At 49.7% G+C, this 24,941-nt stretch overlaps 3 protein-coding genes across 4 annotated transcripts; all 3 read right to left on the bottom strand.

Annotated features, from left to right (window-relative positions):
- Positions 1-171: 171 nt before the first annotated feature.
- Positions 172-11,560, bottom strand: LOC100115629 (cation-transporting ATPase 13A2). 2 transcript variants are annotated; one of them, XM_008208564.4, is made up of 14 exons: positions 11,445-11,560; positions 10,628-11,078; positions 5,773-5,857; positions 5,472-5,699; positions 5,190-5,389; positions 4,760-5,121; positions 4,336-4,674; positions 3,986-4,262; positions 3,265-3,912; positions 2,619-3,174; positions 2,319-2,539; positions 1,619-2,251; positions 1,208-1,548; positions 172-1,135 (listed from the first exon to the last, which is right to left on the bottom strand). In XM_008208564.4, the coding sequence occupies exons 2-14, from the start codon at positions 10,641-10,643 to the stop codon at positions 566-568; spliced, it is 4,476 nt and encodes a 1,491-aa protein (XP_008206786.1). In that variant the 5' UTR covers positions 10,644-11,078; positions 11,445-11,560; the 3' UTR covers positions 172-565. The 2 variants fall into 2 exon arrangements, with proteins under 2 accessions (XP_008206786.1, XP_008206785.1); XM_008208563.4 differs by lacking the exons at positions 10,628-11,078; positions 11,445-11,560 and adding exons at positions 6,033-6,733; positions 7,020-8,666.
- Positions 11,561-11,888: 328 nt separating this feature from the next.
- On the bottom strand, positions 11,889-19,831 carry LOC100115714. Its single transcript, XM_031931392.2, has 10 exons — positions 19,546-19,831; positions 18,982-19,202; positions 18,338-18,764; positions 17,990-18,197; positions 17,609-17,779; positions 15,215-15,687; positions 14,294-14,402; positions 14,000-14,224; positions 13,307-13,934; positions 11,889-13,244 (listed from the first exon to the last, which is right to left on the bottom strand). The coding sequence occupies exons 1-10, from the start codon at positions 19,644-19,646 to the stop codon at positions 12,835-12,837; spliced, it is 2,973 nt and encodes a 990-aa protein (XP_031787252.1). The 5' UTR covers positions 19,647-19,831; the 3' UTR covers positions 11,889-12,834.
- Positions 19,832-21,281: 1,450 nt separating this feature from the next.
- On the bottom strand, positions 21,282-24,741 carry LOC100115755 (glycylpeptide N-tetradecanoyltransferase 2). The gene is made up of 7 exons (XM_031930970.2): positions 24,407-24,741; positions 23,580-23,839; positions 23,275-23,485; positions 23,059-23,175; positions 22,600-22,951; positions 22,244-22,513; positions 21,282-22,123 (listed from the first exon to the last, which is right to left on the bottom strand). The coding sequence occupies exons 1-7, from the start codon at positions 24,517-24,519 to the stop codon at positions 21,965-21,967; spliced, it is 1,482 nt and encodes a 493-aa protein (XP_031786830.1). The 5' UTR covers positions 24,520-24,741; the 3' UTR covers positions 21,282-21,964.
- Positions 24,742-24,941: the final 200 nt, after the last annotated feature.

Here is a 24,941-nt window from a genome sequence, read left to right as displayed (position 1 = left end):
ATTTTTAATAACAATACAAAGTTATCACACGATCAATAAATTCTATCCACAAACTAACTGTTTAACTTGCGCTACTCGCACATTCATTCCTTGTTTTGCTCTTACGTTTATATGACACGCTTATACAATAAAATACATGTAACGGTATTTTCTTGCGTTTCTTTCCTTTTGTTTAAGTAAATCTCTTTTCTTTCCTCTATTGCGCCCGCACAGAATAATACTCATTTCGAGCCAAAAAAATCGATATGTTAATCATCTTTAACTGCGTTCGGAGTAAGTACGAAATCTAACGATTTACGCAGTTCAGATTTGATTTAAGGATTTGTAGATAACAATTTCATCGTACAAACTTTTACCGTATCTACTTCCATATTACTTATACTAACGATTCAAAAAATAGTTAATCAATTTTAATATCTGGTAGCTCTGCTAATGTAAGCAAGTTTGTTAATATAACAAATTGGATACATTAGCCAAATACTTGGCAAAGCAATCTCCATATTTCAATACAATGTAATGAAAAACAAAGCTAATATGTATTGCACCATTGAAAAAGAAAAAAACCTCAAGAAGGCAGGATGTCCAGCTCGAGTACGCTCTGAGCACCGCCGTTCTTGTTGTGGTCCTCGACACCGGCCTTAGCTGTTAGCACGGCTGCCGAGTGTCTCGGCAAAGTTGCGATAGGATTCGTTTCTTTTACTCGCTTAACCAGCAGCTTCTCGCCGCCCCGGTCAATTTCGCGCGCCGACTCGGAACTCAGTCTCGGCTTACTACTTCCCTCCTGCGGCTTATGATAACTTTTTGCATATTGCGCGTTACCAGCAGCAGCAATAGTACAAGTCGGCAGCTTGCCCTCGTCGTAAAAATTCAGCACCGTTTGCATGGACACGGTGTTTCTGCGCTGCTCGGTATCGTACAGAGAGCGAGGATTGAGTGGCACTTCCCGCGTCGAGCCGCCAAATCGCTCCATGTTTTTAAAGGGAAGAAGGCAGTCGGGTGGCAAAGAAGGCGGACTTCCCCGACGATTCTGCTGGTTGCTGCTGGAAAGCTGGCGAACAGCCGAAGCTGCAGATGGCGTATAATCCGAGCAGGGAACGCTTTCGGTTATGCGCTTCTCGATCTTGATTTCTGTTACCTATTACACACATGCGTTCGGCTCAGTGTTACAATTCATTGCGTAAAAAAAATGTTCACTTGTTTTACCAACCTGATTTTGTCGTATGAGGATGTCGGGTGCCGCTTCGGGCAGCGGTTCCTGCGTCAAGGGCGGCCAGGCGTTGTTATTTCCCATATCTCTGTCATACTTTAAAAATTTTCTGCGCGATTTATCGACGTTGTGTAGCTTCTTTCTCAACTTGATGAATACTAGGTACTCGATCACGAAATACTCCACGAACATTGATACAAAGAAATTGGCCAGTCCGTAAGCTAGAAGAACGAACCTGAAGCTCATGTCCTCGGGCAATACCAGTTCAAACCAATCGGCGAGGCCCTCGAAAGGTGCGACGGACAAGTAAGCCGAAAATGCGCTCAAGAGTATGAAGGAAGCTAAAAGTGAAATTGTCAGAAGGAAATTCAACACGAGTTATATCAATTACACATTCTCTTTCTCTCTTACCTAATAATCCATAATTCGTCCAGATGGCATTACGATAGGGTCTGCCTTTGGAGAATACCACTGCAAGTATGATGTATTGTATCGAACTGACGATGAATATGGTGTAATTCTCTGGGCAGCCGACATCGTCCTTGTTCTCAGTGCTGGTGCCATTGAATGGCACGAACCAATCCATTTGCCTGAGGTTCCACAAGCTCAAGTACTGAAAGAGCCCAACGATGACGATCTGCGCAAAGAGGCTCAGAATTGGCGTGGCGCTCATTAGACTGGTTAGAGGCGCCGTCTTGTTCAGTGGACCCTCGTAAGCTTTAGTTTTGCCGAAAAAGTAAGCGAATATGGAGATAATGAATAGGTCGATGTAGAGAAACTCTATGTCGGTCAAATTCGACTCGATGCTATAGAGCAGCATGACCGAGATAAACTGGGTTAGGGAGTAGGCCGCCATATATTTGAATATGCCAAACGAGGTGACAAGAGCGGCGCGACCTTCGCGCACCACCGTCAGTACGCAGGAGATGTTGGTCTCGCGGCTGGTGAAGGGCGAGGCAACCGAAGACTCGGTGTCCGAAAGCGAGATGCCTGTGTGTGCAGCTTTCAGAGCGCCGCAATCGTTTGCACCGTCGCCAACCATAGCTGTGCAAATTGAGATTGATTAGTAAAAGAATATAAAATTAGAAAAATATGAAATTTCTATCCTTACCCACGTAGTAGCCGAGGGCTTGTAGTTCCTGTACGAGCTGTTGTTTCTGATCGGGAGACATTCTGGCAAAGATGGTTCCGCGAGTTGTCAACTTCGGTATTAATTCTGGATAATACTGTTTGATCAAGGCCCATGTCTTGCCGGTAAGAGAGAACACGTAATCGTTCTTTCTAGGGCTATTCTGCTGTCGACCTTTTTCAGCGGCAGAACCTTGCCGAAGGCTGCGGGATGAAAAATTGATTAATTTCATTTGAAAAAAATTGCACAATTCATTGTTGGGCAACAAGTGAGCGAGCTTACTTATCCGACAGATAATTGTTGAGCACAGTATCGCCTACTGCTACACCACCACCACTCTCGATCGTATCCAGACTAACAACACTGTTGATATCCGTGATTTCGCTCAAGTCACCAAGCTCTGCAGCTTCTGCGTCGGCAGTAGCAGCGGTAGGCGACGAGTTGCATTGACTTGATTGCGTGAAACTTCGTGTAAAGTAGACTTGAGGCTTGGGTTGATTCTGCTGGGTTACCGCAGTCACGGCAATTACTGGCTCACCAGGCTTAACGATGTCACAGTCGCGGGCGACTGATAGAGCTGTGAGCATGTTATCGCCAGTGACCATAACGACCTTGATGGCAGCGTCGTTAAGGGCCGCAATCACAGGCATCGTTTCGGGTTTTAGCCGGTTTTCAAGAATCACGAAAGCTAAAAAGTTGAGCTCCGTCTCGGCAACCTCGCGGGTTATACGCTGAACCTTGGCATAGGCTAGACGTTTTAGGGACTTGTGCGCCAAGGCTATTACACGATAACCCTCCGAGGTGTATTCCTGCAGAACACTGTTAAAGTCGTGTGGAACTAGAAACAATTGTAGAAAAATGTAATAGAATAGCAATTTAACCCAGTTACGATACTTGAATCAACGTTTTTTTTTTTCTTCCAACTTACTGGACTCCGGTCTAGACAGGCTGAGTATCATCTCAGGACTGCCCTTGCAGTATAAGTCATAGTGATCAGCTCCAAGGGTTCTAGTGATAACGCTCATCCGTTGAAGGCTCGAGGTAAAGGGAAACTGTCGAACAATACCAATCTCGACTCCATTTTCCTGCTGCTGCTGCTGCTGCTGCTGCTGCTCCTGGTCTTGTGATTCGGCATCGTGCTGCTGCTCGTTATTGTGCGATGACATCGAAGCTGTAACGAGAGCAGAAGCCGACGAGTGCAGCGGCGGTCTGACGATGGTCGGGAAGAGCATAGAGAATTTCGAGGTATCCGAGACATTGGGTTCCTCCAGAATCCAACCGGTAGATTCGAACATCTTCAGGTCGAGCGGGTCACCAATAAATTGGCCCTCGATTATCGTGATTGAGTGACACGTGACCATACCAATGAGCACCTCGTTCAAGGGTAACATTGACATGTCTTTGACTGGAAGCTGGAACTTCTTTGAGCTGACGGTCACCACTCCCCACATGTCCAAGCCATCCTCAGTTAGTGTGCCAGTCTTGTCAAAACAAACGCAATCAATGGACCCGGAAACATTGATAGCTCGCGGACTAGTGCAATAAATCTTGTGCTTCTCTAGGCGATTCTGCGCAACTGCATACATAAGAAAATAATACATTAAATGACCATGTCTGTACGAGGAAAAATCAAGTCTCATGTTTCTTACCTAAACGTCCAACCGTCATTGCAGCCGGAAGAGCAGGGGGCACGACTATGGTAATGAGATCAAGCGCCTCGAGGGCGATGTGGCTGGCCGCAACACCGCGCAAAGCTTTGGAAATAATTGTGTAAACGACACCGATGCTTGCGATACATGCTAAAAGCTCGACAAACTTGTAAGAGTCTTGCTCGAACTTAAAGTCGACCGGTGGCGGGTACATGATGGAACGAACGAGACCGCCCTTGCTTGTATTGAAACCCGTACGGATAACTACTGCTAGTACCTGAAAGCAATTAAATGTATTGCTTAAGTTGAGAATTATTATATAAATTTGTTTCATGTGTGCGCTGGCTTACCATCTCGGTACCAAAGTAACGTGTCTGTAGAACGCGAGTACCGCAGTAGAGCGTATGTCTGGCATGCTCTTTACTGTCGTAGATGACGTCGCTAGTGGCAGGTATGGGGGTTTTGGTGACCGGCACCGATTCACCCGTCAACATGGACTCGTTCAGAATGCAGTTGCCCGTCAGCAACACAGCGTCACACGGCATTATACATCCATACGAGGGTATGACTAAAATGTCGCCAGGCACTAAGCACTTTGCCGCGACCGTTGCCGTGCTCCCGCTGGCCCGATCACGAAGAACTGTCGCTACATCGGAGGATGACACGGTTGAGCGGAGGTTGCGCTGGTTCTGCGCGCACATACGTAGATCAATTATAGCACGTGTAAGACTTTATTGAAATGAAGAAAGAAAAAAAATGTCAACGCGCTCTCACCCTTCGAGTCTGCAAGACAGCCATGACGATACCACAAGCGGACATTGTAAGGATGACCATGGCATAATAGACGTAATCATCGGAAATCCAGAGGCAAAAACTGAATAATTGGAAGACGTAGAAAGGGTTTAGGACTTCAAGTCCGAGAAGCGTGAGAAAGCCTTTAACGGGCACGACAATCTCGTTGTTGCCGTAGACACCGCGACGCATGCTCTGTTGGGCAGCGTTCAAGCCTGTGCTCTGGTGTAGCGTCGCGTTGAGCACACCGGTGTCGAGGCCCCGAAGTTTGAGGTACTCGCACCTCTCCGAGTCCCAGATATAGATGAGCTTTTTGCACGTAAACGTGTAAATGCATTGTGTCTCTGTAGCAATAAAGTTGATTTGTCATTTCAGTCAAACGCTGAGTTTTACACAGAAAGCCTCTGCATACCTTTAAATTGCCCGCCAGACAAGTGGAACGACAAGGCCATTGGAGTCTGCTCTTGATCCTTATAATCTTGCTGATGCTCAATTGTAATGGCACTGTGATGCTGCAGAGTTTCGGATCGCGAATCATTCAATTTAGCGGGCAATTCCTCCTCGTCCGACAGCAGCACGTTGCCGCTACTGTCCTCGTCCCGGAAATTTTTCCTGCAAATCAGAGAGGCACGAAATAATCGTTAGAATGCACGCATTAGACGACTGCATAATATAATGATATGGCACAATTTACCATATTTCCTGAGATGTGATGGTTTTAATGTTCTTGACGTGGTAGCTCGTGTGTTTACCCTGAAATTTCTCTTTCAGGAGAACCTTTTCAGCTTGCTCTAGAGAACATCTGGAATGGGTAGCTAATAGCATGAGATGTGGCACCCAATGAAATACAAGTCTTAATAGTCCACCAGTGATTGCAATCAGGAACCAGGTTGCGGCAGTGTATGCTGTATTCCTTTTGTACCTACGCACAATTTCCACAACAAATATAGTTTCTGAAGTTGTATACAGAAATTTTAATGATCAAGTATATTTACCCATAAATTTCCATCTGGTCCTCTTCACCAGGATTAACATAATCCACTCCATTCTTCAACTGGAGGAGTCCGTTGCCCCTAGTCCCTGGGAATAATAATGGTAATATTAATAATAATCGTGATAATAAAGAAAAGTCAAGTTACATAATGGCAAATGCAGCATTAATTTTTCTGAATCTCTGTTTGCGCAATATAAAAACTATTACCACACTCGATTCATACATGCAGAAATGAAAAAAATGGTCTTAAAGCATTCTCACCCTCCAGCAGCTCGGTTTTTTGCTCGCTTTGCTGTTCAACATTATCATTGCTGCTTCTTGTACCAAAAACACTGTAGTTGTTTTTGGTAAAGTTGAGTGACAGCTTATTCGGTGTAGCTGGCATTTTTGAGCATTAACTTTGCTCTCTTTTTCAAGAGATACTTTAATCTTAGGCTTTATTGTTTTCTTATGCCCTATATAATTATAATTAAACTAACCTAGTACTGAGATAAATGTACAATCTTTGGTTTAACCCTAATGAAGATAAGTAAGAAAGCCGCAATAGGTCAGTTGTGTCAAATGCTTCAGAGTTGCGAATATGCGAATAGGAACTCAAGTAAAAGTTAACTCATCTGCTACCGATACTGCCACCGATCGAGCGCCATCTTGGAGTCTCTACTTGCGAGTCTTTCAACGATTAGCAACAGCAGCACATAATAATAGCTTTGCATTTGACGAGAGCTACTGCTATCGCTTAGAGTTCTTTAAAGTTATGCTGGTGTCTTGTTGTTGTTGTTGTTGTCAGTCACCAGGATCATTAAGTTTTCTCCACCCAATTCGTGAATCGATGATTGCACGTTCGAATTCGCTCATACCGTGATGTAATCTCAGAGCTAGTACTTCTTCCAATCCAGCAGCGCTCGATAGGAAAAGGTTTGGATTAAGCAGGAAGACACTTGTCGTCAGTGGAAGCGCAGCAGCTGATAAAAGTTTATAAAGATCTCAATAACAAGAATACGGTAGATGGTTTTTATTTTTAAATTAGTCATTAGTCAGGAGAACAATAATAATAATAATGTCTTGTGCAATCTCATGATTCAATATCTTATCTATATGTGTGTGATAAAAGTGGTATTAAACTGATTTTTCAATTTCAGTAAAATAACGAATTAATATGGAAAGGTTTGTCAAGTTTATCAAGTTCTCTGCAAGACTAATGAATAATGAAAAAAATAGGGAGGCGTCAAAGAAGAGCACTGGGCATACCCTGATCGAGGAGCTGCTGTGACTGGAAGCCAAGATGTAGCTTTTTCAGCGCAGTCAATCTCGTGTAGCCTTTCTTCCCAATTTGTTCACTGCTGCTGCTGCTGCTGAGTGGTCTGCTCAAATACATTACGGTTTATGAGATGTATCCCAAATATGCCGCTGACTAATTGAACGGCTTGCGAGAAATGAAATTGAATTGATTCAGACCAGTTGCGCGCGCGCGCGCGCGCTCGATTCAGCAAACACGCACTCTGATGTCTTTTAATTAAGAGAAGTGGAGCAAGTATAATATAGTCCCTACAGCGGCGACACTTTCAACGGCGTTCGCTCCAGCTCAAGTTCGTCTTCTGGGACAGACTGTAGGAAAAAGTCAAACTGAAGAAGAAATGAAAAGACACAGGACTCTCGTAATAGTCTTGTTTCAGCGTGGGGGCACACGCACGAATGCCGAATACACTAGGACGACTCAGACGATTCGCTCGAAGACAGCTAATCCCGCCGCCACGGGACTTCTAAGAACACAAAATTCCATAAGAACGTGGTCGTTCATTTCTTCTAATATTCTGTTCATGACGCCGATGCTCTTGCAAAACGAAGCTGCGGTAACGTTGCTGAACACTTGGAGATTTCGCTTCCTCCTGCTGCTGTACTCTGCAGTCTAAGACATCGAAGGAAACTGGGAAGCGCTGATTGCTGAAGCAGTGTAGTACGCGAGGCCGAATCGATGCGACCTTCGCTGGCGATGGAGATAAAATGCTCTACTATCTCTCAGCAAAGCTGTTGCGGGAAGAAGTTTCACGACGACGTACTTATTCGCGCCGCTGCTCAGCACACCTGTCGAGGATCCACTATCTCCAGTGCACAGAGTGAGATAGCATCGGCACAGCTCTCGAGAGCTTGGCTTCGCTCGAGGTTCGCACTGCTGCTGCTGCTGCTGCTGCTGCTGCTGCGTGATACACCTAGCCTTCGCGCAGAGATTATTGCAACTAAGCGCGCTGGCATATCACGTATCAAGATGGCGAGCGTTAAACAACCGATGTACACGCGCGCGCACACGTTGACGAGACTGCTAACGCTATATGCGAGCTCAAGAGTTCAAGAGTACGGACAGAATCCGCGGAGCACGCGGTCGATAGTTCGTTCGCCTGCAGCTAAGCTCGCGAGAGTCTACCTCTGCGGGCTCTCCGCACTGACGAACAGCGGAGGGGGCGCGAACGCGGATGAATCAGATCAGCATCAGCCCCTCGCCTCCTCGCGGCGCTGTACTTAGGTATAGCCTATATATACACACACACACACACATATATATATATATAATAAGCGGCAGTCATCGGCAGAATCAGCATCAGATACTTTGTAGGTATTGACAGTGTTGGTGTATTCTTAGTAGCAGACGAAACAACTGGTCTCGACTCTCGGCTGCGCCTCTTCGCCGACGACAATGTACACCGCTGACGCAGGTATAGTATGAAGCCTATGCACTTTTGTATGCCTATGTATCCGGCCGTGCGAAACGAGGGTCTATTCTCGGCTGTGTTCTCTCATCACTGAGCCGACTGACTGAGCGTGCGGCGACACGCACTCGCAGGATGACGCGGCGGCGGTGGAAATACCAGCAGCGACGTCGGCGGACATCACAATATAACAGTACCCGGCAGCACTGCTACTCTGGCTTTTTGGCCGTATATTCTTGTAATATACGAGGTGCGGCTGGTCTTGCACTGTGTGACTGTGACCGGTGACGACTATGCTCTGCGCGGGTGGGCGCATGCGCGTAGTTAGCTTGTGCGCGCTGCATAGGAGGTTATATCGGCGGGCACAGTCGTCTGCTACTGCGTACGGGCACGTGTTTTCTCAGTACCCCGTCACGCGCGCAGCTCAAGCTCGTTGCCATGCACAGGAGAAAAACAATTTAAAACAATTTTAAACAATCTTAAACAATTTTAATACAGGCGTAACCGACACGTAATAGCCTTAGCAAAAGTCATTTGCATCCACGTGCATTAGGCGCGCTCCCCCTCCCGAACGATCCATCGAAATTCCACAATGCCTCGTGACGCCGCGCTCAAATGATCTGCCTCGTACGCGAAATCCTATACTTGTATGACTCGAGTATTATAGAATAGATGCGGGTACGCTGACGTATCAGTCGCGTTTGCAGAAAGACGGCAAGAGGAATGGCATCGGAGCATGAGTAAGAGTGAATGTTACTTCGCGCGACTTCATGCTCCGAAGCATTTACACTGTACAGTCTCTCGTCGAGCTCTCGCGCACAGCGAGTTATATAAATAGAGGGGACGATTTATTTTCGGAGCACGTGGGCAAGGTAACAAGGTTGGCCTATTCGCTGCGCTCCTCATCAGGATGTAGTCTATATTATACCCGCGCGGTGGGTATAATATAATCTGCTTGGGTGGGTGTAAAATTTGCTCGAATGTCGAATGAGGTCTGAACTTGTCTGATCTGATCTTGTCCTGATGCTCCCAATATAGTCGCAGCTTTTAATTACATCGATAGACGATATCGTCTCGCTAGTTGAGCCTTAGCACCTGCAACCGGATTGACGTCAGTGAATCTGGGTCATTATTACGCGAAGGCTTGCAGAATACATAGCTAGCATAAGGCGACGTTAACAATTATAATAGCGCAGAAAAAGTCGAGTAGTAGGTATATATAGTTTTCAGAGGCTGCATACCTCGAAATGCCGCTCGTTATACAGCTCTTCTCTTGTTTATTTCTTTGACTCGCGGTAAAACAAAGAATCCGTGCTGAATTTATGTTATCGCGCATCGGCCGATTGTTATTCAAAGTAATATATACTTTGAGTCATGCTGCGGAAAAACACCGATAAAGCGGAAAAATTGCGTTGGTCAACTGGAGGAGTGGAGAGCATAAGTGAATTCGTGCGGACTGCACGCTAACGATGCAAAAAACCGCTCCAGTGCGCATGTTCGTACAGGCCGGAGGCATGGCAGGTTTAGAGCCGCTGGAATCGCTCGTTCAAGCGTATCCCTATACAATAGGATATGCAGCGCACATTTTTACAGCGCCTCGTCAACCGTCATAAACGATCGGCATAGGAAAATTATACGATCTCCGAGATCGAGCGCGGAAAGTAATGAGCGAATAGTCCACTCCCAAGATAAAGCTTGACACACTTGAAGAGGGGATAACAAACTTTCGATAATCTAGTGGAAAAAAGAAGAAAATAGAGGAGCGGGCTGCGCATTCCGATAAGCCGCAGCTCGGTAAAAGCTATATAATATATATATATATATATATATATATATAATATAAGTACGGCTATTATGCCGAATAATTACGCGCGCGCACGTGTACTTTTTTATATTTAGGTGCGCCGAGGAGATAAGCATCGTAATACCCACGCAAATACAATAATCGGCTGATCTGCCGACAAGATAAAGGGGATCGTCCGCATGACGATAACTGGACGGAATCCGGCTATGTTTCAGAGCGACAGACGCCCGGCTCGAGCCAGGGAATCACTATATTCATGAGTGCTCGATGTGAATGACGATAGCGGGTGAAAGCCAATAAACGCGCATCTGCGATAAGCGAGGCGAGGTGCGGGATGAAAAATCACTCACCGTCCATTATGTCCATGTCCGCGACGAGGGGCTGCTGTATGCGTATATCAAACAGTGGCGGCTCTCGAGCTCAGCGGTTCGCCGGCAGGAGTCTCAGCAGCAGCTGATCACGAAAGTGAAAGCACAGCCTCGGCTCACATGGCACCGCCGGGCGACGACGATGCTTTCTGCTCGTTCCGGCCGCCGCGGCTGCAGGCCAGTCCAGTCAGTAGCTGCAGTTGCGCCCACCGTCGTCGAAGCTGCTGCTGCTGATGCCGCTGATGCCGCTGATGCCGCTGATGCCGATGCGCGCCGACGTCCCGACGACAATGCCCTCGGCTACTCGCGTCGTCGGCATTTTGCGTGCGATGATGCCTAAGAGCCAAGACGATCTATGTTTGTCCGCGCAGCTTATCGGCTCGACGCGGCGCGACGCCTTGTTCCTTTCTGCGATAGCAGCCGACTACTTTTCCTGTGTGTCCAGAGATCAAGGTATATTTAGCGTCGCGCCTGCAATTGCAGCGCACACATATCGGCAGCAGCCGCGAGCCGACGAAATTCCTTATCGGCGAGAGATATGAGTATTGCCGAGAGCACGTAGACACACTTGTTGGGCTTATTCCCAGTTAGTGCAGGAGGCGGCGCGGCGCTCAGAAAAATTCAATTATTCAATTACTCGCGTTATCGCGGGCAGGGGACGGGCGCGTGTAGCAGTTACGTAACTGATATGCCGCGAGAACTTTTTATTTTCCAACGACGCAATCCCGGGCGCGCCGGGTCGAATATCGATGCTTTGCCGAAGCTTCGAAGAGAAGGAGAACATTGAACGCACAATTACCTCGTTCTCGCGCGGGCGCAGTCTGCGACGATGGCTGCTCTGTGAAGATCGACGAGTAGGCAGCGGGGCTGTCGGCGGCTAACTGATCGGCCCGCGCTCGAAAGCCGTATAGACCGCCGAGATCCCTCTCTCGTGCGTGCGACAGCCAATCGCTTTTAATACGTGCGCGACTGTAGCTAGTGCCGCCACGGCCCCCCTACCGCTGCGCGACCGAGATAGAGTTCGCTTCGCCGTGTCGACGACGCTGCACGCTACAATTTTCATTAATTTTCCGTCCTCACCGGCCGGACTTGTCTGCGTGCGCGCGTACCTGCCTCTTGCTGGCGCAGCTATGCGAGGTGAAAGTTTTTTGCTCCAGCCGAGCGAATGGGTCGGCGCGCGACTGCCAACATGTTTCCAAGCCTGACGTGCAGATTGACAAAGGGTGCATATGGACAGCTCTTGTTAACGTTTCATCGCTTTTTATTGCGTAAATAATAATCAACAGTGGGTTCATCGCATCAGAAACACATACAATAGCTCGTGTACGTTCTGAGCGGATCGGAGCTTTTGTGACTCGTTCGTTTTATACATTGGCGATATATCGTGAAAGCGTTTTTCCTTGTTACTTTATATATGTATACGTGGTGAATATATTAATTTTTTATCTCTATTTTGTTAGGCGCCCGTGTATAGGTAAAAACTTGAGAGAGAAACAATCTATACAATGGACATTATCGTAGAAAGTACGAAAGCATATTTTAGTGACTCGGCGCGCATACATCCAGTATAGGCCGTCCCCGCTGTACGAGGGGGCTCTTCGTAAGTACACACGGTTGTGGTGACGTAGTTTTACAAATTACCGACATCACCTCAAACGATCTAGAAACGAATTCATATCCAAGCCGCACTGTCGTTGCTTGCCGCCGGTACCAATGACGGCCACCTCCTTCGTTTTCGATGGGAAATTGAATTTCCCTCTCTCACGTGTACAGCGTAAAGTTAGAAAGGTTTATTGTGTGATTTAATATGACTAAATGTGATTGTTTGTGATGGTATTTTTACCAAAGTATTATATTTTAATCTGTGTAGGACAAGCAATTTTACCTTCTAAAATGCTGTAATTATATTTTAATATTCTCTTTGTTAGTTTGTATGAGACACAGTCTTATGTGATCTCAAAACGAATTGTATTGTTCTTTGCTTTGAGCAAAATAAAGATCTATCTATCTATCTCTCTCTCTCTCTCTCTAGAAGGCTACGCGGACACGCGCAGCAGTCTGTTCCGCCGAGTCGCGACGCGCTCGCCCCCGATGCCCCGTGATCCGACGAATGCCGATCGAGCGCACTTATGCCAGTTGCCGTTGGGCCAGATTCTGGTAACTCTCTGCCGCCCGAGCGCGCGCGAGGCTCAAAAGCCCTTCTTCTTGGCCTTGTCCGCGGCGAGCAGGGCGTTGTCGTTGTAGCTGATCTCCTGGCCCGCCAGAGCCGGGTGCAGGTAGTGCGACTCGACGTCGATCTTCTCCTTGACGCCCGAGTCGAGGACGAGCGAGTGGTGGGGCCCGGTGCGGTGGAGCAGCGACGCGGCGACGCGCAGCTGCTGGTCCTGCAGCGAGGGCACCTCCTCGTCGTCCTCGTCCTTGTGGAGCTCGGGCAGCGCCGGCGCCGGGCCCGCCGGCGGGGGCCCCGAGGGCAGCCGCAGCAGGTCCTCCGAGCCGTCCTCGTCGTTGTCCAGCGGCTCGAGCTCGTCCTGGTTGCTGTACTTGTGCAGCAGCTCGCTCAGCTTGGCCAGGAACTCCTTGGCCGTCGGGTTCTCCGTGGCTGCGGGAGCTGCTCGTTAGTGGCCGTGCGCGAGTTACGAAATAGGCAAAAGCGCGACTCACCCAGCTTCTCGAGCTTCTCCAGCTTCTCCAGGCCCTTGAGCTTGCTGAGCCTCTCGAGGCCGGCGGCGCCGGCGAGGCCGGGCTCCTTGAGCTGCTTGAAGAGCTGCATGAGCCGCTCGTTGGCCTTGGGGCCCAGGGCCGGCCTGCCGGCCGCCGAGCCCCGGAGGTTCGGATCGAGCAGCAGGTCGGGCGTCTCGTGCAGTCCCGAGACGGCGGGGCCCGTCGAGCCGTCCGGCGGCGGCGCCTCGCTCGGCTCGCCGGCCGCCGGCGGGACCGGCGCCAGTCTGGCCGGAGCCGCGGCCGCGGCCGAGGCGGGCTCCGGCGCCGGCGAGGCCGGGCCCTCGGACTCCTGCAGCTCCCGCTGCGTCGGCGGGGCCTGCTGCTGGTTCGGCTGCTGGTTCGGCTGCTGGTGGTGGTGGTGGTGGTGGTGCTGCTGCTGCTGCTGCTGCTGCTGCTGCTGGCCGCTCAGGCGGCTCGACTCGAGCTCGAGCGACTGGAGCAGGCTGTTAAAGTCCGGCTTGATGCGCGACGACTCCATGCACGAGCTGCACGAGCAGTTGGTTATTATCTGCACCTTCTTCTGCATCGTCGTCGGGTTGTCGTCCTTGTCCTTGCAGTCGAGCGTGACCTGCGGGAGCGAGCGGCGTTAGTGGAAATCGGGCCGAGTTGATTGGAAGGAGCGAGAGCGCTTACCGTGTGCCATATGCTGTCGAGCGGCTGGCAGGAGTCGCAGTAGGGCCGGATGAGGTCGCCCGGCGCCGAGGGCTCGCTGTGGGGCACCATGTAGGAGAAGCAGGCGCCGACGCAGACGTTGTTGTCGAGCTCCTGGGAGGAGCACTGGGGCCAGGTGACGACCTGCTTGATCGGCGTGGTCTTGCACCAGCTCTCCTTGTCGGGGTACAGGACGATGTTGTGCACCTGCGCTCAACGTGCCGATTCAACCAGAGTGTGCCAGAGTTGGCGTGAGCGTGACAAATAATAACGAACCTTGTGCTCGCGGTGAGCTCGCAGGAGACTCAGGTGCGCCAACAGGAGCGTCAGAGACGTGCCGAAATTGCCGAGTAGTCCCATGTTGGCCGATTCCAGCCTCGTCCCGCTGCAACACACGCGCCGCAGGTATACATCAGAGGGAGAGAGAGAGAGAGAGTGAGGGGGGGGGGGGGGGGGGAGCGCGCCGCGGGGATATAAATTTTCGGACGCCACCTCGTCCGCCTCCGAAAAGGGCCCCTCCACTGCGCGCTCGCCACGCGCGCGCCTATATATACTTAAACACGCATACGCGGGACGATGATGATGATGGAGAAAAAAGGAGAGGCAGAGGCGAAAGAACGTGATAGCTATTAAGTGGCGCCGAACCGACTATTTTTTTTTCGCCCTCGCGCGCCGCCGTTTCTCTGTTTCTCTCGCCCCTTTTTGCCGCGGCCGCCGCCCGCGGCGTTTTGTCCTGCCTAATGCGCGCTGCTCGATTCGTTCTTTTTTCCGATTTGCGGGCAGAGTTGCCTTACCTCCCGATGGGCCGCACGACGTACGTCAGTAGTAAAATGCCGGGCTCCGTCGGACGACTGCATCGAGGAGGAAACTCGCGCTAGCCGCGATAAGCCTGCTCTATAATAACATAGCTATGCTACGCACGCCGTGCAGCGGAGAGGGAGGGCATGTAGCTTGCACGGGCACGTACGCGGGGAGGAGCGATCTCGAGAAATTTTCCCGAGTGCGTGCGCGCGTTCGCTGCCGCGGGCTGCATCGGCTGTTCCTTTGTGCGCGAGCAGCGAGTCCAGCTTTCGCGGCAAAATCGTCCGCTCGGAGCAATCCAACTGCCCCCAACGACGAAAATTTGCAGGGGGTCGCGGGGATCGGCGCCTTTCCCGCTCGGAAAAGACATCAGCCCACTAGGCTGCCTGTACTTACTTGTATAGGTGTGCAGCATGCCGGTTTTTTCCTCGACCTCGGCGCGCGCGACACGCGATTGCCCCGATCAAGTGCGATCGCTGCGCGCGCGCGCGCGCCTGTGTGTGTCTGTGTGTGTCTGTGTGTGTCTGTGTGTGTAGGCCGCGTCCGTAGACAGGGAGAGGACGACGTACGCGACGCGCGGGGAAGAGCTGAAAAACGAGGAGGAGAGCGCTCTCGGCCAACTGGTTCTCCGAGCGCGCGCCAGATGCGCCGCCGTGCTGTGCGGATAGAACACAGCGGAGAGCTGGAACTGCTGGAGAGACGGAGAGAGGGATATGATCGAGCGCGCCGTTGCTATTACAATAAATTTCAAAGGTGCGAGCTGAGCCTTTGGATTTTTTTCTCCTCGACGGCGGCTCCATCGCGCAGCGAGATGTTGGGCAAGCGCGCGCGCGCGCGCGCGCTGGGAGCTGCTCCGGCGAGACATCGCGAGTTCAAGTCGTGGGATTTTTCCAAGACGTGTCGTGTGTCACTTCTAAAATTGGAAGACCGCAGCCGACTCGCGATTCCGCGGGTTTTGGATTTCACGAGCCGCGGTTTTGTTTTCGAAATAGCGGGGCCCAAGGTAGCCGTATGCAAATGTGCTGGCGGCCGCGGCGGCTGACACTCGAGGCGCTAAAAACTGCGTAAAAGCCAGTAACAAGATCGCGAGTGCGAGAGACTCGGTCGCGCGCGCCTTTCTCCGCATCGCGAGCGACATGTAAAACGCGCACGAATATACTGCAGGGCGCAAAAGGCAGCTAATCTCCCGACGAGCGGCGCTGATCGATGCGGATGCCAAATACGGATTACTCCGGAAAAATCCGCTGCGCGGAGCAAGCGGGCCTTTTGCCGATCTCTCGCGCAGTCTCGCGCATATGACAGGCGCGGAGCCAGGGAATGTCCGATCGGTCTGCTGCTGGGATACACACCTGGGCACTTTGGTCGTCGGCGCTCGTCGGAAGCAGACTCGAGGAGGAGCGAAGACGCAGCGGAGGCACAGAGCACGAGGCGCGGCAGCGCCTGATGGGCGCAGAGTCGAGTCGCGCGCAACGTCGTCGACGAAGAAACTGCTCGCCGCGGCGGTGATCTTGTGCAGGCTGCTCCTTCCTTCTCCGGCGCGCGGGGCCTAGCTCCGTCTCGCTTTCTCTGCAGCTGCGGCCTGCCCGCCGCGGTTTCCTTTTCCCCTGCTCCGCGCTCGCTCACCAACACGCAGCCACCTCGGCGCTCAAAGACGCGCGCCTTCTCTGTCCTGCTCGCTCTTTGCTTCGCCTTCTCTCCTGCCGCCTTCTCGCGGCTCCTATATCCCGCCGAGCGCCGAGAGCCGTCGTCGCTGCGCAGGCTCGCGGAGAGTGAGAGAGAGAGGGGGGGGGGGATATCGGTATCGCTGCCAGCTCCGATGCGAAATTTCCCATTTTCGATTCAACGATACCGATTTCCAGTCGACCGCCCCTTGACCGCTCATACTGGCTCCGAGGCGCGCTCTCGGCTTTCGGAACGATCACAGGATCTTCAGCAGAAGGCATCGCCCGCAAGTAGCTCCTCTTCAACGCGCTCGCGGAGAGGCGAACGATCTCCTCTCGCGCAGAACCGCTGATGCGGCACCTCTCCCGACCTCCCCCCCCCCCCGCCACCTCTCCCCAGCATCTCGTACGCGACCCACGTCTGCGTGCACTTACACCGAGAAAAGGAGCACAGAGAGGCGAGAAACAGGAGATACTCGTGTCGCTTGTTTTCTTTCATCTGCCTGCCTCTATACTTATCCGTGTGTGTAACCGCGGATGATAAAGGGAGTCGCGATCGGTGAGTATAATAAGTAGCTCCTCTCTCTCTCTCTCTCTCTCTCTCTCTCTCTCGTCCTTTAATTGCAGCCATCAGCTGTCTAGTGAGCGGATCCCCTTGCAAGTGCTTCTCAAGCGCTAGTCACAAGCGCACTCACTCTAGAATCAACTGGGATATAGTATCGATGCACTTTTGTATTGCAACTTTTGTAAATTCGGTATAAATTTTACAGCTTAGTTTGAACGTGTTTGGATTAAAAATAAACGGACAATGTCTTCTAACAATGCTCGAATAAATAATAAAGTATTTGCACAATTTTCAAAACTACAACACATCTCGTGCTCGTGCTCGTGTTAACGTGCAATAACGTGGAATGTTCAATTAGCACCGATCAACAGGAGCACTGAAATAAGAGCAAACTTGTTTTGTACGCGCTGGGGCAGCGATAACGATTACTTTTCACGCCCATTGCGCATTGTTAATTAAGTACATAGTGATCGCCAAGCCGCATCGTTCAGATAGAAACTTGGATACGCAAAAATACAACGGCTCCGTTTAAAAATAGTTGGGCACTTTTGTTGCGGCATGTCAAGCGCTAAACTGCTGTCTCACACGCTGGACCGACGGACCAAGAGTCTTGTCGAGATACGTCTGGAAAGCCAGGCATTTGCTCTTGGTGTTAAAGTCGTCTGAGCTACCCCAAATGATGATGCCGTCGGCGCCACGCTTGGCTATTTCGTTGAAAGTGTTGACGAGGTCCCGCTGTGGAAAATGGAGTTTTAACGGAAAAAGCTTATTATTCAAGGTGGATCAGTCTCATGATTGTGGCTTGCCGATAATGGAAATCGTTTCGAATAATTTTCGGGCTTCGGCACTGCAGCAGAGGGCCTGCATTATTGCGACGATACGAAATCCATAGTTGGAAGCCACAGGTGTTACGTGCGGGCCGTTTCTAGAAGCGAGGTGGATTACCGATTCGACGAAACTGTCGTGCTGATCTTGGAACTTGAACCAGTAGTAAGCCAAGACCTTGACGTCCTTGGCGGGCGATTTTCTCGCGAGTCTGACGGCCTCCGTGATTCTACCCCGGGCGAGGGCCACCCTTTGCTGTGGAGTGAGCTTGTGCTGAAGATAGAGCGACGGCAGGAGAATCTTCTGGTTCCCAAAGAGCCACGACATTCTGCAGTATGCGATGCGCATCGTCTTGATTAAATTGGATGATAAATTGCTGTTGGGTGCGGTGATAGGCGATCGATCGTGCGTAAGCAGGCGTAAAATGCCGATGAGCGAATGAGCGGGCGGAAAAAAGCGGAAACCTACGCGTCGTTCTCTTCGACGACCTTCGGCGAGCACTGAGATCCCGGCTGGTTCGGCGACATGTTGAAGCAGTACGGGTAGGCGTAGTAGCCCCAGGAGGCCTTGGGCCGGAGCCTCTGCGCTAGTTCCAGCGTCCTCTGCATAAATGATTTCCCGGCCCTCTCGAACCTCTCGCTGGCCTCGAGCTGCAGGGCCTTCTGGCTCCAGGCTGGATGCCGCTGGCGCTCCAAGTCGATCGAGTAGTCGCGGTAGATCTGCAGCGAGGCCCAATTCTGACGGAAGATCGGCCGCCAGCTCTCGAAGTCGATGACGCCGATGCCGGAGAAGCTGGCGTTGGGAATCTGCTCGATCAGGTGGCGATGAAAGTAGTCGAGGTGGAGGCTCAGGTTGCCCTCCTGGGGCACGCCGCCGTTTCTCCGGAGAATCTTGTCTGCCGATTCAAACGGGTAAGCATGAAATTTAAAAGCCAATCGCGTACAATTCGCTCGCATATCCTATCTGCGGCGTGGAATATTTTACCTCTCGCGCAGATAAAAATGCGAATACGTAATTAATTAGGCATACAGCGGAGTGTCTATGACGATAAGCCTAATTCCTCATGTAAAAATGCGAGATAAGTGTTTGGCCCCGCTCTAATTAGCTCTCACCGTCGGTTTTCCCGTCCTTCAGCAGAGCGGGAAAGTCGCCGGGGTCGTAGAGAATGGCGATCTTATCGCCTCTGAATTCGTCCTTCTGGTTCTGCAGGATGCCAAACTTCTTCGACACTTGCTCCAAGTTCATGCCGTACTTGTGGCACATGAAGCTCGGAACATTCCAGTAGACTTGGAAATTCCTCGAAGCGTTGCCGTGCGGGGCCGCTGGGCCGAATCTGCAGTGAAATCATCCTGCGCGTTAGGGGGGATAATTTACAGCGAAAAAAATCACGCAGAAGGCGCCGCATCGATTCATACACTTCAACTATATATATATATATATACAACTTGTCCTTATCGGCCGCCGCCGTATCAGCAATTCAATTGCAATAATAAGTATATAATGGCACTCGAAATAGAGTACCATCGTAATGTGCACTATCTAAAATTCATTGAATATTCTCTTAGGTCGCTAAACTCCGCCAGTTGTAGGCTCGATAAGGAGCGCTGCGGCGCTATTTTTCTCCGCCGCATCGGCACCGCGCGCGCATCGCAATAGATATATGGCCAGTTATATACCCAAACAGCCTGGAATCCGTCCCGTCGGCGAGCAGCAGACAGAGCAGCCCGATCGCGAGGGACCAGTTGCGGCCGCACATGGGAAGCGGCTGCGACGGCATGCCGGACGATGGCAGCTGTGCAGGAGGTCGGGAGAGCACTGAGCACTGGGCACCGCGCGCTGCACGAGACCGCCGCAAGCTCCCGGCGCGAATTCGAAAAGCTGCAGCCCGCGCGTACGCTACGGCTACAACTCGACTTCGGCACTATATTTATTCGAGATCGCAAGCACATTTCGCCTTCTCTCTCTCGGCCGCCTCTCTTATATACGCATTCGCTCTCAGCTGCCGCGCCGGCGAAGAGTCCCCCCCTCGCGGAGCAGTGCGCGCGCCATTTTCGCCCCACATACAAGCCGCGCGCCTCTACGCAGCTTGATAAGTAACAAGTGCAGAGTGCTGTATTGTATATGCGTTGTAGCGAGCGTTATCGCGACGAGCGACGAGTGCAAGCACGCGCATCTCCCATTCCGCGAGCTCAAGTCGCGCTATTGTTGGCTCACGTGCGAGCGGTGCGAGCGCTGCGAGCGAGAGCCGCTCAGTAGGTGCAGCCTTTACTTATGCATTCTCTTTCTATCCGCGGATTTCCTTGTGCGCGCGCGGTTCACGGTTGCGCTTCCCCCCGTGCGCGGCGCTGATAATGTCCGATCTTCATGCTCGCTCTTGCGAGAGCCTCTCGTGCGCGCTTCTGCACCTCCGAGGTTCCAATTTTCATTCGCTCGAAAGCTCCGGGATCTACTTTCGGCTGTACGCGCACAATATCACCTCCCATCATATAGTGATCATCCTCAATTGAGACGATCGTGGCCGGTCTTTCAAAAGTCTACGAGATGATGGTGCTCTCCGAGACAAAGTTTGCGGTCTCGACGCTTTCGTACTCTCGCGCACTCAAATTTAGCAACTGAAGCGAGGCAGAAGGTGCGCATTTGCCTAGCGATGGTTGCGTTGCATCAGCCGCGCACGAGCCAGCGGTGACTAAAACACCCATCAGGCATTGTTGAAACAAAAGCCAAAGTCCCGGCGCCTGATGCATAAGTAAAAGTCAACAACCTCGCATAATGACACTAGCGCCTCTTATCGCTTGCCCAGCTGCCAGTCGAAAGGTTACTCACATCAAGAGCAAAAAGGCCGCGCGAGAAAAACAAACGTTACGCGCCATCCCCCCGTGTGCGCGAGTACGCGCGCTAATTGCCCCCCCCCCCCACCACCCCGCCCCCCATCGCCCCTCTCGCGGTGCGTCATTAATCTCTCTCCGTCACCCCGTCTCCGCTCCCGACGTAGTCTCGTTATATATCATGTGCGCGCGCGATAAAAGTCGCCGCGACTGCGCGACGAGGTCCATCGACGCGGAGCCGTGCGCGCGTGGCCAAGGCTTCGCGCGATGCTTTTCAAGGCTGCCTACTATAGCCTTCGTTATCTGCGGTACGAGTAAACGAGCGCTTCCTTGCTCGCAGCTCCGCGCACTTGCGCACTCTTAAAGGGTTATAGCATGCTACTTGCCGTCTCTCCTTCGTCTTTGCACACAGTACTTAAACGAGCTAAGCCCGCTACTCGAATCTGTTTTTAAAAAAAAGTCATACATATTTCGTACTCTCGTGGATGCATTCTGATCGGTGAAAGATCTTTGGTTTTTTAAGCAAAGTATAAGTTATGTCAAAATTTTATGAAGATTATTGCCAATGAAAATGGTATGAAATAAAGTTTTATGTCTCTAGATGAAACTCGTCCTTTATTTTTTCTTTTACCACAGATTATTTTCTTCCACCCATATGCATTCATATCATCTGATTAGTTACAATTGTTTTTTTTTATTTACTTTGATTTCAAAAACTTGCCAACGAAACACTTTTGTTTGATATAAATATAAATTTCTAAGCAAAAACTGAAGATAACCCATTAAAAGTTCTGGGTTTATGAAGAAAGCCTTTCTCGTTGCGGTACTCCATTTTTCCCTCTATTTACTGTTTCTGTTTGTAAAATTCACCAGGTCTCAATTAAAACTTCATCGCGCAGCAACGCAGTGATGGTAAAGTAGTAGCAACAACAGCAGTGAATGTGTGTATGCGTATGACAACAACAGCAGCAATAACGTCAACGTTTATTCTTCGTTTTGTCTTTTCTCTTATAATCATTCTCTCAGCGGCAGTACTCTGACTGATATTTGAAACTGTGATCACCACTAAGATAAACTTATATGCACGTGTAAATTCCGCTCGTGTTTGTTCTTTTTTCTGCAACCTTTTCTTTTATATATATATATATATATATATATATTTTTTTTTTTCCTTGAGCTAATTTTCAAACGATGCGCTTAAAATCGCTACTTTGTTTTCGTGACTTCTTCGCCTTCTCGTTTGTCAGATGTTTCTTTTATTTTACAATTATTATTGCAAAACAAGGGCAATCTTGTTGGGCGTCATGCTCGGACATCGCCAATTGTACAGGTAGTATTGGAGATTTCCATCGCCGATGCCAAACTTTAGCGGCTCCAGGAATTCCTTGTTGTCCATTAGATCCAGTGCGTTGAACACATCAAAGCCAAGCTGTAATCAAGCAAGATAATAAATTGAGCTTAAAAATGCAAGAGCAAAGCGCCAGGATGTGAAGGAGTTCACATCGTGGTTCGCGTAGGTTTTATTGGACAAATTTCACGAAATCCTTACATTTCTTGCCGATATGAGAGCATCTTGCATGAGTTCCAACCAAGGCGTGGCGGTTGACACGTTGTAGAAGCTGTAAGCCGCGCGTAGGCTCTTATGTGTTTGGTGATGCATGACCGAGCTTGGCAGGGTGTAGTAGCTCACCATGTCCGTAATGGTCTTCGTCTCGGGATTCTCCACCACGAAACTGTCAACTATACCGCTCTGCGGCATAAACCAATGCGTAAACTCCTCCTCCGTAAAGATCGGCGATAGATCGAATTTGCTCAAGTACTGAAGTGGACGGGGAGAAAATCAAATTTTCGTATATAAGAAAATATGGCTTACAAGTTGAAAGGAAAAAAAAGAAAGAAACTTACGTTGTTCAGAAGCTTGAAACCTTGAGCCGCATCCGCTGGGACCATTTTTCTGAAGCCCGGAACTTTCGGATTGTCCGGCAATTTATACAATTTCAAAGTTCTTTGCATTGTCATGTTACGCGACAGATGCGAGAACTTGATCTCGATAAGCTTTTTCGGATTCAACGAACGATGCCAATATCTGCATGTGGCGATGGGCTTAGGAAGCACTACACCGGCAGTATACACTGCCTGAAATATTCCCATTAAATTTACTCTTCGTGTAATCTCGCGGATCAATACGGGAGCGACACGCTTTGAACGCAACTTTTTGTGAACACATAGAAAATTTATTTCTACCATTTTTTGCACTCTGCAAGGAAAAAAATTGATATGAGGAGTTTGAACATTTCAAATGAAATGTCGCCATGTTGCTGATGATAAATAATTATATAATTCTTTAATTACCCAAAAACTTACTTGTCATAAACTCTTAGGGTTGCAGGTATAGCCGATATAAAACCAACAAGGCGACCACTTTTAGTCACTCGTACACCACAGTGCCATTCGTTGCACCAACCTGGAGGCTGTAGAGCCCTAAGAATTGAATCGCGAACAGAATAACATTTGAATGGATAAATAATTGTTATAAATTTGGCACAATGAGCGCAATGATAGAAGGTTTTGAGAACTCACCATTTTAAAAAGGCAGGAGGATAATCAAACCTAAACATTGCATCATCATCTTCAACATAGTTTTCAGATAGCAGCGAGTACAACTCTGCCAGTACCAGTGGATCATCCAGGTTCAAGGTGTCCCAATGAAAGTCAGCTGGAAGCGAGTAGGGATCTGCTCTGACAGAGACTTTGTCAGGCTCAATCGCTTCGTTGCACACTATTTTTTCATCTGCATAGAAAGCAAAATCATCATTCTAATCTCTAGGATAGAGATATGCAAATTTTTTCAAAATATTACGTCAATTACAAAGAAAGTGACATACCCATTTTTGGTACTGGCTGAGTACTCCAAAATTGATAAGGCTTTTGCAGCGCTTCCTCCTGAGTCTTGGCTGGCTTATGTTGCGAGTTCAAGACGTCCATTGCCAATTGTATGTCCTTGATGGAAATATTGGCATAAGTGCTAGGCGCTTGCGCAGGCAGTAGAGGTAAGTTTGTCGAATCCTTGCTGCCCTCGTCATTACTCTCCGTCGCAGTTCCAGAACCAGTTTGAGTCTTTTTCTTGCGACTCCTCTTCTTGGAGCTGGAATTTTGACAGAAATAATAAAAAAATTTGCATAGATTTTATTTTAGATTTACACTTGGAAAAAATCTGATGAACAAGCAAGAGACTGCGCATCATCTTTGTGATATAACGAGACTGAAAAGATAAAGTATGTACGAACGGATCGTCGTCCGGAGAAATGAAGACTATTATAATGATTGCCTAAAAATAACTCGAGTCATCAACTGCTCCGAAATAATCGATTCCCATGAAGCCTTGATTTCTAGGTTATGTGCATCAATAAATATAATGTATATTAGGCCTACACCCTGTAGGATTGCCGCAGCAGAACGCCTAGCCGGTCAGGTGTGTAGAGCTCTATAAACACTGGAGGGCATCGTGCAGCGAGCAAATGCGTACGAAAAACGGAGAGCAAAATAAAACAATGAAGAGAAAGAGTTGAGAATCCGCCACGCCAAAGTGCGGCCTATGCATCGAAGAAGCCGTAATGAGGAGGCTATTCATTCGGTATCGGCACTCGGGCTGATAATGCGAGATACTCTAAAGTAGACGAGTCTCGCGATGATGACGGAGACGATGACCTGCCTTTTGCTTCTGCCATCTTTCTCGTGGATCTCCTCCTCGTGTCTGTCGTCGTCCTCCGACTTCTTGACTGACGCCGACGACGGTTTGGGCTTCTCCAGCACGTTGTTCTCCATGTCGCTCCTGAATATCTTGCTTCCCTCGATCCTCGGCGAGTCAGTAATAACCGATGGCAAGCGAGTATAAATTGCGGTATAAATGCATAAAAATTGCTGTACTAAAACGATCTCATCGTGCGTTCAAGAGCCTAAGCACTCGTTCGACTACTGAACGTCTGAACTCTGAACTCACTGGGCTGCCTGCAGTGTGCGTGTGCGTCGGCTGTCGAGTCGTGCGTTGCGTGTAAGCATTGCGTTGTGCTGCTTTATCGAAGGAGCGGCGCTGGCGGCAGCAGCCTCATTATGCGCGTCAGCCTCAGCGCGTGGGCGCGGCTATAGGATCATTGAACCTGAGAAGTACCAAACTAGCAAAAAGTAAGAAATTGTGAAATCATACGATTTGTCGATTTCTCATAATTTCTCAGATTCTAAGATCGGTC

This window comes from Nasonia vitripennis, chromosome 5 (assembly GCF_009193385.2).
Source record: "Nasonia vitripennis strain AsymCx chromosome 5, Nvit_psr_1.1, whole genome shotgun sequence".
NCBI classification, from domain to species: domain Eukaryota; kingdom Metazoa; phylum Arthropoda; class Insecta; order Hymenoptera; family Pteromalidae; genus Nasonia; species Nasonia vitripennis.
This window is presented reverse-complemented; position numbering and strand designations above follow the sequence as displayed.

Bases quoted from the DNA above. Each gene is read 5' to 3' on its own strand.
- LOC100115714 (XM_031931392.2), bottom strand. From the start codon at position 19,646: ATGCCGTCGCAGCCGCTTCCCATGTGCGGCCGCAACTGGTCCCTCGCG. The intron at 18,765-18,981 runs GTGAGAGCTAAT...TTGAATCGGCAG, and splicing joins GAAGGACGGGAAAACCGACG to ACAAGATTCTCCGGAGAAAC. The intron at 14,403-15,214 runs GTAAGTACAGGC...CGTGTGTTGCAG, and splicing joins CATGCTGCACACCTATACAA to CGGGACGAGGCTGGAATCGG.
- LOC100115629 (XM_008208563.4), bottom strand. From the start codon at position 6,156: ATGCCAGCTACACCGAATAAGCTGTCACTCAACTTTACCAAAAACAAC. The intron at 3,913-3,985 runs GTAAGAAACATG...TTATGTATGCAG, and splicing joins AATGACGGTTGGACGTTTAG to TTGCGCAGAATCGCCTAGAG. The intron at 2,540-2,618 runs GTAAGCTCGCTC...TTCATCCCGCAG, and splicing joins AACAATTATCTGTCGGATAA to CCTTCGGCAAGGTTCTGCCG.
- LOC100115755 (XM_031930970.2), bottom strand. From the start codon at position 24,519: ATGGAGAACAACGTGCTGGAGAAGCCCAAACCGTCGTCGGCGTCAGTC. The intron at 23,840-24,406 runs GCAGGTCATCGT...TCAAAATTCCAG, and splicing joins AAAGATGGCAGAAGCAAAAG to CTCCAAGAAGAGGAGTCGCA. The intron at 22,124-22,243 runs GTAAGGATTTCG...GCTTGATTACAG, and splicing joins CTCTCATATCGGCAAGAAAT to CTTGGCTTTGATGTGTTCAA.